General features: G+C 42.1%; 1 protein-coding gene across 1 annotated transcript in view; it reads right to left on the bottom strand.

The window, feature by feature from the left end:
• The window catches only part of SMG6 (SMG6 nonsense mediated mRNA decay factor), a 214962-nt gene that overhangs the window by 140700 nt on the left and 60646 nt on the right, over positions 1-13616 (bottom strand). The window contains exons 4-5 of the mRNA XM_030222212.1: positions 12195-12311; positions 11839-12004 (exon numbers count right to left, since the gene is read on the bottom strand). Coding sequence (XP_030078072.1) covers positions 11839-12004; positions 12195-12311 — 283 coding nt within the window. The remainder of the gene's footprint in view (positions 1-11838; positions 12005-12194; positions 12312-13616) is intronic.

The following is a 13616-nucleotide window of genomic DNA, read 5'->3' as shown; positions in this document are numbered from 1 at the left end:
CCTTCTCTCTCTCTGCATCCTCCCTTACCTCATAATCACCCCTACTGTTCTGTACATCTGCATTCACTCTGAAGGAGCAGTAACTTCTAGAAGGAAATGCAACAAAACACCTAATGCAACCCTATGACACTCATTTTCGAAACAGATGGATGTCTCAAAATGACCAAAAAAAGGTCCATCTGCTGAAAATGTCCAAATTGCTATTTTTGAAAGGCAGAATTTAGTCGTTTCACACTGCAGTTCATCCAAATAGCAAGGGGGCGTTTGGAGGTGTGTTTTGGGTGGAACTAGGGAGGGACCAAAATTAGGATGTCTTTCGGCGATAATGGAACGGAAAGAAATGACCAAGGCAAGAAAGGAGGATACTTTTATGTAGACCTGTTTCAATCACATCCAGGATACAAAAAGGTGCCCTGATTGAGCAGCTGACCACTGAAGGGATGAAGGCATGACACCCCCCTTAATCCCCCAGTGGATACTGACCCTCCTTCTACCCCCTAAGAAGTGAAAGTGACAGTGGATACCATGCTCTATGACAGCTTCAAGTGTTACCGCCATTCCTAATAGAGTAACACAGTAACTGTCAATAGATATCTTTATCACAGTCCATCTAGTCTGCCCAGCAAGATGCCCAGAGTTGTATCTGGCACTCTGTGCAAGTTTCACTTTTTCATGATTGAACATTGACATCATAAACTGGGCAGTCGGCAACTTGCTTTTCCAACCTCATAGGGGCAGTTATATATGATGCAATCTTGGAACATAATACCACAATACTGCTACTTTCAACCATAAGAATATTTTCCCCTCCCCCACCACTAGCATCATTTATTCACTAATATAAACTTTATGATTCCACCCTCCCCCCAGAGAGATAGGAAGTACCTGCAATCATAGCCTATGCTTTGAATGTGAGAGATTAAGTATGTGTATATCTAGTGCTTTTTTTTTTTTTTTTAGGAAAAAAGCTACCAGTACTCAGAGGATCAACCTTAAGGGCGGGGCCATTATATATGGCTCCGCCCATACAGTACCCACACCCATGGCGCATAGAAAAAGGCATCATTGAAAATAGTACACTAGTCCCTAGGTCTAACAAAAGAACCCCAACAGTGACCATAAACTAATAAAATATGTAGACATAAATTCAGCTGAAACCCCCCAACACCAGACTCTGGCATGCAGGACACCAGAAAAACAAAAATATTTTCCCCTTGTACTGCTATAAAGATAGCAGATATAAATTCCAAAAACTGACGTATTCCATTCACTACATTACATTAACAACTACAAATAAAACAAAAAAATTAACACAGCTACCACACTACTTTATCTTAAACTAAAAATAAAATTTTCTTCCTTTATCGTCTAACCAAGTATTTTTTTTTTTCAATCGTGTTGGTCCCAGTTTCTGGTTTCTACTTTCATCATCTTCTCCTAACTCTACTGCCAGGATTTCCTGTTCATTTTGTCATTTTTCTCTTCTCCTTCAGCTTTCTTCAATTTATTTTCTGCTTCTGTCCACATTTCTTTCTTACTATCCAATCTTCAATTTCCTTCTTTTGACTGTGTCTACCCTACAGCTTTCAAATCTCTCCTCCCCTCTTCCATCCCTCTCCCCTCCCCACTTCCACCCAGCATTTCCCCTTTCTCTCCTCCCCACTTCCAACATCTGTCCCTCTCCCCCCCACTTCCATTCAGCATTTCCCCTCTCTTTCCTCTGCATCCTATCTTAACTAGACCTGCATTTCCATCCTGAGTCCATTATCCCTTCCCTCTGTGGTCAGCATCCCCCCCCCTCCTCATGATCAACACTGTCCCTGTGTGTCCCATTTTCTTCTCTGTCCAGCACCTCTTCCTGTCTCCCCCTCCCTCCCAGATCCAGGAGACCAGCACCTCCATCTTTCTATCCCTGGATCTAGCACCTTTTCCCCCTCTATCCGGCAGGTCCAGCATCTTTCCCCTTTCATCCCCCATCCCCCTTTCCCGGTTCCAGCATCCCTCCCCTCTCTCCTTCCAACATCTCCCGGTTCCAGCACTCTCCTCTTCCTCCCACCGCCCTTCCCGGTTGCAGTGTCTGTCCCTCTCCCTCCATCCCCGCAGTCCTTCTGACCTTTTCCCTTCTTTTTCTGTGACACATCCAGCCCATACTGATGTAACTTCCTACTTCCGCAAGGGCAGGATGCATCACATAGAAGGCTCAAAGCCCCAAGGAAGGCTGATTTAACTGATGCAGTGCCACTACTGGCAACAAAGGGAAAAAGTCAGAAGGACTGCGGGGAAGGAGGAAGAGGGACAGACGATGGAATCGGGAAGGTGTGGGGAGAGTCGGTGGAACCAGGGAGGAGGAGGAAATAGAGGTGCTGGAACCAGGAAGAGTGATGCAGGCAGGTGGGAGGTAGGGGAAAGAATGGGCAAGGAAAAAAAGGTGCCGTTACGCTGTAGCGGCACAAAAAAAGCCCTGCATATATCATATCTCTTCCTGCCAATTTTAGGGCACAGACCATATAAGCCTGCTCTGCACATTCTACTTCCCAACTACAGGAGTTGCTGTCAAAGTCCATTCTAGCCTTGATCTGTCTTTGCCATTCACATGAACCAGACCACAGAAGTCTGCTTGGCATTGATCCCACTTGCCAACCTCTGGAGCTGCTACCAAAGCTTGCTCCAGCAATGAGGTCATTTAAGTTTTGTTTTAATTGTATTCTAACCTTTTTTATATAGGGATCCTCTGCACTTATCCAACACCTTCTTGAATTCCATCACTGATTTTGTCTTCACCACCTCCAGGAGAGCATTCCAGGCATCCATCATCCTTTCTGTGAAAAAGTATTTCCTGACATTGCTCCTAAGTCTCCCACCCTGCAACCTCAACTCATGACTTCTAGTTCTACCACTTCCCTCTGTCTGAAAAAGATTAGTTTGCATATTAATTCCTTTTAAGTATTTAAATGTCCATATCATATCTCCTTTATCTCTCCTTTCCTCCAGGGCAGTAGTTCTCAATCTTTCTTCTACTGTGTCACACTAACAGGCAATGTTCATGTGTGTAACACATTAAACACCACAATTCACAGCCAAACAAAAACTCTTAAATATTTCATTGTTAAAAAGAAATATAAAATATTCTTAAACAGAAATTAATTCACAGCCAAACAAACAAAGGGCTCTGTTTACTAAGGTGCGTTAGTGTTTTTACTGTGCCTACACTTAGCGCGCGCACTAACCATGTAGTGATATTGTAGGCACGTACATGGTTAACGCATATTAAAAATGTTAACAAGCCTATAACGCTGCTTAGTAAACAGGGTCCAAAAACTCTTAAATATTTCACAGTTAAAAAGAAATATAAAATATTCTTTAAAGAATTTACTTATAAAGTATTGTTAAAGTTAAACTTGTTAATTTTTTTTCAAAGAAGTTTCAATCTTCACTTGCTTTTATCAGTTAGAAATCTTGGACTAATGTGTTGCATACAATTTTTCTATATGGGGTTGAATAATAGGAAAAATCACAATAAAAAAACTGATCATCATAAAAACGTTTATCCATTTTAGAGTCTATAGTATACAACTTATCATACAAAACAAATATACTTTGATATTCTGGTGTCACCTTAGTAACAGAAACACAAAATTCTTCTACTGCCACACTCTCTGGTCTTCCCAGCTTGTAGGCACAGATGATTAAGGAAAGTAGAAGCTTGCTGTTTATGCCAAACGTTTGGGGACACACTGGCTGAGAACCACTGCTCTAGGGTATACATATTCAGGTCACAAAGTCTCTTCTCATATGTCTTTTGGCACAAACCTCATATCATTTTTGTCGACTTCCTCTGAACCACCTCAAGTCATCTGATATGCTTAGCAAGATACTGCTTCTAAAATTGAACATAGTACTCCAAATGTACTGTTTAAGGGTAGCCTAGTGGTCAATGCAGTGGACTTTGAACAACGGGGTCGGTGATTGGGAGACGGGGATAGTGCTGGGCAGACTTATACGGTCTGTGCCCTGAAGAGGACAGGTACAAATCAAGGTATACACAAAAAGTAGCACATATGAGTTCATCTTGTTGGGCAGACTGGATGGACCGTGCAGGTCTTTTTCTGCCGTCATCTACTATGTTACTATGTTACATTAACACTTTTATTTCTGTACAAATATCTGAGCCCTACTGGAACATAGAAATACCTACTACACCTGAATTTATAAGACAACTAGTAAAAAAGGCCTGTTTCTGACACAAATGAAATGGGCGCTAGCAAGGTTTTCCTCGGCTCCCCTACAGCCACCCATGTCCAGCAACCCTCCTCTTCCCCTGCGCCCACTGCAGCCACCCATGTCCAGCGAACCTCCTCTCTCCCCTGCCCCCCTCCTGCCACCCATGTCCAGCGACCCCCTCTCTCCCCTGCCCCCCCCAGCCACCCATGTCCAGCGACCCCCTGCCCCCCCTGCAGCCACCCATGTCCAGCAAACCTCCTCTCTCCCCTGCCCCCCTCCAGCCACCCATGTCCAGCAACCCTCCTCTGGACATGGATCAGCTCTGTGAGGCATGTTTTGTTTTCCCCCCGGGATCTGAAGTTGACATCATAATGGCTACGGTGATGTCAGCCTGATCTACGGAGCCTAGCAGACCAACTCGGAATGAGCCATGGTCCCAGGCAGCAAGTCAGAACATTGGAGGTGAGAATTATTATATAGGACTTGCAAGTGTAATGGCTATTGCAGTGGTGTACCTTTAGGGACAGTGGGTTGTTAGCTGTTCCCAGGAGGGCTCACAATAACATATAAATGAATTAAGGTGGAATATGTACCTGGGTCCCATTGTTTAAAGTCCACTGCACTGACCACTAGGCTGCCCCTCTGCTCTACAGGATGTATGTAAGGCCATCTTTAGACAAATGATTCCAGTCAGATGTTTTGGTGCCTGTTTTTTTGGTATTCATATTTTGGACGTTTGATTTTAGATGTTTTCAGCGCAAGAATGTCCTTCTCATGTATTTTCAAAACAGGAAATCCTGATGATTTTCTGTTTAAAATAGCTGTGATATGGACAGTTTTTTTGGACATTATTCTGACTATGACACTCTTTTGAAAATGCCCCTCTATGCCTCCTCCTGAATGATTTTTGTTACCGTGGAAACCCATGAAGGGGTGGGACTATTAGCACAAAAGGGTCTGACCTGGAAGGCCCTGCAGTGAACTTCCTTTTAGGAACTGCAGCACTTGGGCAGTGTTGCCAGGTGGGCGGTTTTACCGCCCAATTGGGCGGTTTTCTGCGACCCGCCGCGGGAAATTTTTGCCCGCGGCGGGTTGCAGTTTTTTGGGCTGGTTTTTGGGCTTCAGGGCGGGTTTTTTTCCGGCCGCGGGGGGCGGGGTTAGTGACGTTTTGGGCGGGGCCGATGACGTGGGAGGTGGGGCTGGTGACGGCGGGGGCGGGGCCGGTGACGGCGGGGGCGGGGTTGATGACGCGGGGGTGGGGGTGTCAGGGGCGGGGTTTGTGTTTGGGCGGGTTTTGGGCTGTTTCTTGTGCGGGATTGGGTGGGAAAAAAATTTTCCACCTGGCAACCCTGCACTTGGGGCAGTAGCGGCCTGGAGCATATGCAGATTTAGTACTGGAGGCAGCTGCCTACCTTGCTTAAATCTAAATATGAGCCTGTCTTCATCTTTTTCTACAGGAGACAGATATCTGAGCAATAAGTGCAAAAAAGTAAAATAAGCCTTCTCTATATTGTAATGGACTGATAATGCAGGTCACAGTTTGAGGGAGGCTCAGTCTTAAAAAAGAAAGAAAAAAATCTCAGTATCAGCCATTTCTCTGTTGTTCAGGCTCCTAATGTTGACTTCTTCAGTCTCAAACATTTTGCTGACCATCCTGACCTATTAATATCTCATTTGCCTCCTCAAACTGCCACCCCCATTTTACTTCTTTTCCTCTACTATCTAGAAAATGTACATAAAACTCAGGCATCTACATGGAAGCCACATTTTATAACTGCTTGCCTTTCCTGTCCATGGGCAGTTGAAAAGACACAAGCAGTTGTTTCCAAGTTTGCCCTTCCAGAGAGGATTTGTTACAGCTAGTTTGATGCTGTTTACTGAAAAGGAGAGGACTTTAAATTCATCCATTTGAACTAGATTCTGCAGTTTAGTACAGACAAGGTTTCATCTTCTAATGTATGTCAGAAGACTGTTTTCCTGGCGTGTCCTTAGTGCCTGGCCTGCATATTTTCATAATGATGGGATTCCTGCCCTGGGGAGGTGAGTGCTTACTAAAGCCCAGACTCCGATATTTTACACTTGGCATATTTCTGGTCTTAGTTACTCACTCTTGGCCTTTATGGTTTTTCATCTTCCTTGTTGAAAATATTTTCCATATATTTACCATGTTTCAGTCAAGAATAAACCACCTTAACAATGACAGCAACATCAGTACAAGCCTTTTTTCCTGATGTCTTTCAGTACAATTTCTATGTCACCCCTGCTCTGCTTACAGCTGTAAAATAAAATTAGCCTCTAAAAGAAGCTCAAAACTGTGACACGACATAAATGCAGACTCCTTTATATCTTGCATACTGCTTAGTTACAGTTGACTGCAAAAGCCTAGGCACCCCTGGTCAAACTGTGACTAAAAGCTAATACTACCTTTGTATGGTAAAATGTTAAATATTGCTTTCTGTAAATGTTAATGCATAATTTCTATTGCTTTGCTGATTTTAACAGATTGAAAATAAAGAGAATATGGCAGGCACTAATATTTAGACTGCTTGTCAGTACTCTGTAATATCTTCTTTGGCAAAAAATAATAGCATCCAAACATTTCCTGTAGCCAACTAGGAGTCTTTCTATGCTTGCTTTTGGAATTTTTTTTTCTCTATCCCTTGCAGAATTTTTCTAACTCAGAAAAATTCTTAGATCTCCTTGCATGCAGTGCATGCTTGAGATATTCCCACTAGTGCTATCTGATTCGTGATGCGAATCGATTCTTTTTTGAAAAAAATTGAGTTGTCACTCACCACCAGCTGTGCTGCACTGCAGAGCGAAAGGCCCATCACCTGCCTTCACACGCTTCCCTCCTCTCATATAGAAATCCAACCGCCTTCCCTTAGGGGTCTGCCCTCTCTGCTCCACCACTTCCTGCTTTCCCCCGTGGTGCCCCTCTTTCCCACGCCTTTGACAGATTTTGGAATCCACTCTCGGAGGTGCACTGTGGCAGATGTTGTTAGGTGATGGGCAGTGCTCTGGGATCCCACCGCCCTGTGCTTGGAGAATACACGAGGCCGGTTTGGGCCACGTGAGAGTCAATGTTGGCAGGCACTGCCAGGGGAGTAGACTGTCCCAAAGCTTGCTCTTGTGGAGGCACAAAGGTATTCTCTTATTTTGTGTCTCTCTACTGGGAAAATGCTGGACAACCTATGGCAGTGGCTCCCAAATCTGATCCTGGAGACACCCCAGCCAGTCATGTTTTCAGGATATCCACAATGAATATTCGTGAGAGAGATCTGTATGCACTGCCTCAACTGCAGGCAAATCTATCTCATGAACATTCATTGTGGGCATCCTGAAAACCTGACTTGCTGGGGTGCCTCCACAACCAGGTTTGGGAACCACTGTAATAGTAAAGGTCTTTGGGCGAAGCGAGCTCTGAGGTATGCTTGTTGTAATGATTTTTTGGGGTAGCCCTGTTCCTTTCTATGGGCTTACGATATAAGCCTTATATCGCAAGCCCACAGAAAGAAATAATTTGCTAAGATTCAATAGCTACCATCCTTACAAATTAAAATTCAATTTGCTCATCAGCCAATATTTGCTGTGCAGAAGAATTTGCAGCACATTACATGATTTCAAACGTGAGGCCAAAATCCTGACAGCTAGATTCAAGGAACGGGGCTACCCAAAAAAAATCATTACAACAAGCATACTTCAGAGCTCGCTTCGCCCAAAGACCTTTACTATTACAGGACCAACAACGCATTGAACACGATCATCTAACACGTGTACTTCCATTCACACACTTGACAAACCGAGTAGTTCAATCTTTAAGATCTCACTGACATATTATGCAATTGCATCAGGCTTTTGAAGAACCTCCGACAATAGCCTATAAAAGGGGTAAAACAATAGGAGAGCTACTGACCCCTTCAAGGTATTATCTACTTCAAAATTTTTCAGAGACCGGTTCTCAAGAAATATGTGGTCACTGTCAATGGTGCCCTCAAGCGCTTACAGGACGAGAATGGACGGCTCCATCCAGCCCACATAAATTCAAAATAAAAGACCAGGTTAACTGTGACAGTAAAAATGTCATTTATGCAATAGTTTGCCCATGTGATTTAATGTATGTAGGCAGAAGTGGACGTCCTATAAAACTGAGGTTAAACGAGCATAAATCAAGGATCAATACAGAAAATCTACAAGCCCTGTTAGTGATTCACTGGCAACAACATTCCCATAACTGGCAAGATATAAGATGGCGAATAATTGACACAGTGCAGACAGGGTGGGAGGGAGGCCAAACAGACAGATTACTTAACTATTGTGAACAATTCTGGATTTACACACTTAATATAGTAATCCCTAGGGGTTTAAATGCAGAACTAGAATGGTCCTATATCCATGTCTACTCAATTAGAACCTAAACCTCCTCGTTGGGCCACGTCATCCAAAAGTAGACCTTTAAATCAGAAGCAGGACACTTAGCCGCCATCTTGGCATATTCTACAGATCGGCCGGCATGTTAGCACAGCAACAATAAGAGGTATGAATAACTATTTAACAAAAAGTGACCTTGCCCTCAGTATACACTGACAAATATATATATATATATATATATATAACTGAATGGTGATTAAATGTTTATTTTATATCCAGGAGGAATCCTTGAAAAAAACGCTCGGTGGTGAAACATGACTCATGTTGGAACAACATCCCTCTGAAGCCGACACTCCTCTTTCACTGAAAAAGCTAAGTAAATTTATAGTATACTAAAAGTTTAAACAAATGAAAACTAACAAAAAGAAAAAAGAAAAAAAATGTTCCAAAAAATTGGTTTCACTATAAACACGGGTAAATTAAAGGGACCAGTGATGAATCGGGTGCCTTTAAGCATCTACCGTAAATAATTGGTGTGCTTGAAACCCCAAACAGAGGTCTCAGTTAGATAAAAGGGAAAGGGAAATGGGACTTGATATACCACCTTTCTGAGGTTTTTTTGCAACTACATTCAAAGCGGTTTACATATATTCAGGTACTTATTTTGTACCGGGGCAATGGAGGGTTAAGTGACTTGCCCAGAGTCACAAGGAGCTGCAGTAGGAATTGAACCCAGTTCCCCAGCATCAAAGCACTAACCACTAGGCTAGTCTTCCACTAGCAACAGTCCATGTAGAAGCCTGCCTTGCAGATCAGCAATGCGGGCCGTACAGGCTTCTGGTTCTGTGAGTCTGACGTCCTGCACGTACGTGCAGACTCACAGAAACAGAAGCTGCGTTGCTGATCTGCAAGGGCAGGCTTCTACATGGAATGTTGCTAGTGGAATAGCAACATTAACATTCCATGTAGAATCTCAAACAGTAGCAACATTCCAGAATCTCAAATAGTAGCAACTGCAACATTCCATGTAGAATCTCAAATAGGGAAAGGGAAATGGGACTTGATATACCGCCTTTCTGTGGTATTTTGCAACTACATTCAAAGCGGTTTACATATAATCAGGTACTTATTTTGTACCTGGGGCAATGGAGGGTTAAGTGACTTGCCCAGAGTCACAAGGAGCTGCAGTGAGAATCGAACTCAGTTCCCCAGGATCAAAGTCCACTGCACTAACCACTAGGCTACTCCTCCAATAAAAAAAAATTGTATCGTAAGCAATGCAGACACCTAGTTGTTACACTTGCACAAATTTGTTTGTTTGGTTGCGAAAAAATTGTAGGTCTGTTTTATTTTGACGGACTTGATGTTGAATATGTTCTAGTATGGTCATATTCCATTTTGACTTTTATTTATACTGTGCCAAGATATCTCTGCATTTAGTCATTTATGTTTTTATTCATTCATTTTATATATGTATATATGCATTTTTGTTTTTATACTCCTGAGGAAGGCCATTTTTGGCTGAAACACAACTCATGTTGTGTCTCAAATGTTGTAAATAAAGATGTTCAGTCATTTTCTAGCCCTCACTGGGTTTGACTTGACTTCTCCATGTAACTTTCATTTCTTAACCATGTTTCTGAAAATTGAAACTGATAGCTTGAAGCGCTTTAGCAAATTTTTTTTATAGTCTTCCCCTGCTTTGTAAGAATGGGTTATCTCCATTTTCAAATGCTAAGACAGCTGCTTAGAGGAGCCCATGATTGTTGAAAGTAGAGAGAACAATCACAAACTGAAAGGTCAGAAGGGTCAGAATATTTTGTTCTGGAATGGAATTGCTTTCACCTGATGTACTTACTGTAGATGAAATTTATAGGCAGGATATAAATGTTTTAAATAAATAAAAATAATAGAAAGTCCTACAGCCTCACTAAACTTTTTGGGCTTTATTAATAATTTTAAAAAGAGTAATGAATCAAACTGAAGGGTGTCCAAACATATGTACCTGCCATATTTTTATTATGCTAAAATCATCAAATAAATAGCAATTTATTTATTTGTTACATTTGTATCCCACATTTCCCACCTTTTTGCAGGCTCAATGTGGCTTACACATATCCGTTAACGGCGTTAGCATTACAATTTGCAGAAAGATATGATTAAGGTATCATTGAGGTCTACAAAATCCTGAGTGGTGTAGAACAAGCAGAAGTGAATCGATTTTTTACTCTTTCAAAAAGTACAAAGACTAGGGGACACTCAATGAAATTACATGGAAAATACTTGTAAAACAAATAGGAGAGGAAGCATTTTTTTTTCACTCAACAAATAGTTAAGCTCTGGAACTCATTTCCAGAGGATGTGGTAACAACAATTAGCGTATCTGGGTTTTAAAAAGGTTTGGGCAAGTTCCTGGAGGAAAAGTCCATAGTCTGCTATTGAGACAGACATGGGAAAGCCATTGCTTGCCCTGGGATTGGTAGCATGGAATGTTGCTATTTGGGTTTCTGCCAGGTACTTGTGACCTGCTTTGGCCACTGTTGGAAACAGAATACTGGGCTAAATGGACCATTGGTCTGATCCAGAATGGCTATTCTTATGTTCTTATGTAATTTGCATCATGTAAAGGTTATGTGAGTTTCTGTTCACTTATGGATTCAATGAAACATATAATTCGACCAGAGGTGCCAAAACCTTTGCACACAACTGTGACTTGTTACATTATATGCCAGGGTGATTGTGGTTTCATTATCTAGCTCTGCTTCATGCAGACTTGTTAACAACTAGTTTTTATGTCATTTCCATTCTACTCATATAAAGCCTAATTGGCTACAGACTCATTTGAAAAATGGAACTAGTCTGTGAAGTGGAGCTACAAGAACTAAAACTCAAAACCCTGCATGCTAAAATGGGCCCTCCTTTATAGCAGAATAGGGTCATGTTGCTTTTAGTAACCAAGAGCTCATACATAGAAATAAAACACAAAGAGTAAAGAGACTAAACCAGAGCAAAATGCAGAGGAAAAGAGAGGGAGGAAAAGGAAACATAGAAGAAGAGGAAAAAAGAATCATAGAGGAAGAAGATGGATACGAAGGAGAGGAAAGAAAGCAGAGGGAGAAAGAGGAGACAGAAAAGCAAAGTGAGGAAAGCAAACGCAAAAAAGGAGGAGAAAGAATGAATCCTAGAGACAGGGAATGAGGGCGGAAGAGTGCAGGAAAGACAGAAAAGATGGAGCAAGATGCTTACTCTTTGGGCAGCAGAAGACAGGTGGGAGGAGGGTTCCACGTGTCTGGGTATCCGAGCATCCAGTCAGACCACACTTTCACACTGGGGAGTAGCTCCTTCAGATCCAGCAAGAAGGAGGACACTTTCACATATGCTGTCTCCTGCTCCTCTGTTATTCCCTGATAATCTGGGAAGGAAATGGATTGACACAATGATTACATATGCTCTCCAGCATCCTCCCCACACCTCTCACGTTCCCCCATCTGATCCCTCCCTTCACTTAGAGGCTGCATCCCACCTCCATGCAATCCTCTCAATGCCACCCAACCCCCTGAGCTTTCCCTTCCTAAGCTCCCCCTCACACTTTTCTACCCTACCTTTTTCCAGGTCCTTCAGGAATTCAGTACATCTTTTCACCAGTAGAGAGAACATGGAAAGCCCCAGGGCCGTAGCCTGTTCTTGGATCACAGATCGGCAGTCTTCAGAAAGGCATTCTGAGGAGACACAAACCCGACACTGGAAACACGTGCCTTAGTTCAGAACAGAACAAACATTACATTTCTATACTGTATTGCTGGACTTTCTAGACTGCCTTTCAAGGTCCTGAGAGAGAATTTTCCCCCTGTCCATAGTAATACAGTGAAACAGTGTTAGATTTAACATTTTAATCTTGACTTCTAACTCTAAGGGGAATAGAGAGGTTGTGCTACCTTACTTTCAGTCTTGCTTAAGCTCAAATACAGAGGCCTTGCTCACTGCAGTTGCACTAGGCCAGGTTCAATCAACTAAACAAAGAAATAAGGTGTCTTCCACAACTGCTCTACAACTGTGGCACTCTATGCCCACAGAGCTTTGGAGTATCAGAAATTTAGGAATCTTTTAAAAACTTGGCTATTGGGATTTGGGGCTGGGCTGTTATTCCATAGCCAGAAAGTTGATAATAAAATTGTTTTATGTGTTTTAATTGTAACATATTGGGGGGGGGGGGGGGGGGGTTGCATTAATATATGATATCTATGGATTTTTAAAAAACTGTACTACAATCCACCTTGCTTGATTTGTCTACTAAAAAGCAAAATATAAATCCTAAAATTACAAGTAAAGCAAAATATAAATCCTAAAATTACAACATGTCAGCTCCTTATATTGCACTGAACAACCAAATGTAAGAAAGAGTATATTAACACACTATATAGCACCCAAGAACCTAGTGCAAAAGACTCCAATGGAATGCAAGATACAAGGCAACATAGCTTCAACCAAAGGTAGATCATGCCAAAAGAATCTGATTTCTTTGAATGGGTGACAAAAGAACTGGACCGAGGACACGCACTGGATATCATTTAGTTAGATTTCAGCAGTGCCTTTACTACAGTTCCTCAAAGGAGGCCCATGAATAAATTGAGCAGCTTGAGGATAGGATTTGAAGTGGTTAACTGGATCAGAAACTGGTTTACTGAGGGTTGTGGCAAAGGAATTCACTCAGAAGAAAGAAAGGTAAGTAGCGGAATGCCTCAGCGATCCATCCTAGGGCCGATTCTGTTTTGTGACCGATGCTGCCGAAGGATTAAAAGGAAAAATATGTCTTTTTGTGGATGACATGAAGATTAGTAATAGAATGGACCCCCTTGGGGGGAGTGGAATGCATGAGAAGTAAACTACAAAAATTAAAGTGTAGGCTAAAGCTTGGCAGTTAAATTTTATTTTATATTTATTAAAGTTTTCTAATACAAGAGAGGAAATAACACATTCAGTTGAAGGAAACATAAACCATTCCAACAAATGGAAGGAAAAAAAAA

This window comes from Microcaecilia unicolor, chromosome 13 (genome assembly GCF_901765095.1).
Source record: "Microcaecilia unicolor chromosome 13, aMicUni1.1, whole genome shotgun sequence".
Classification (NCBI taxonomy): Eukaryota; Metazoa; Chordata; class Amphibia; order Gymnophiona; family Siphonopidae; genus Microcaecilia; species Microcaecilia unicolor.
This window is presented reverse-complemented; position numbering and strand designations above follow the sequence as displayed.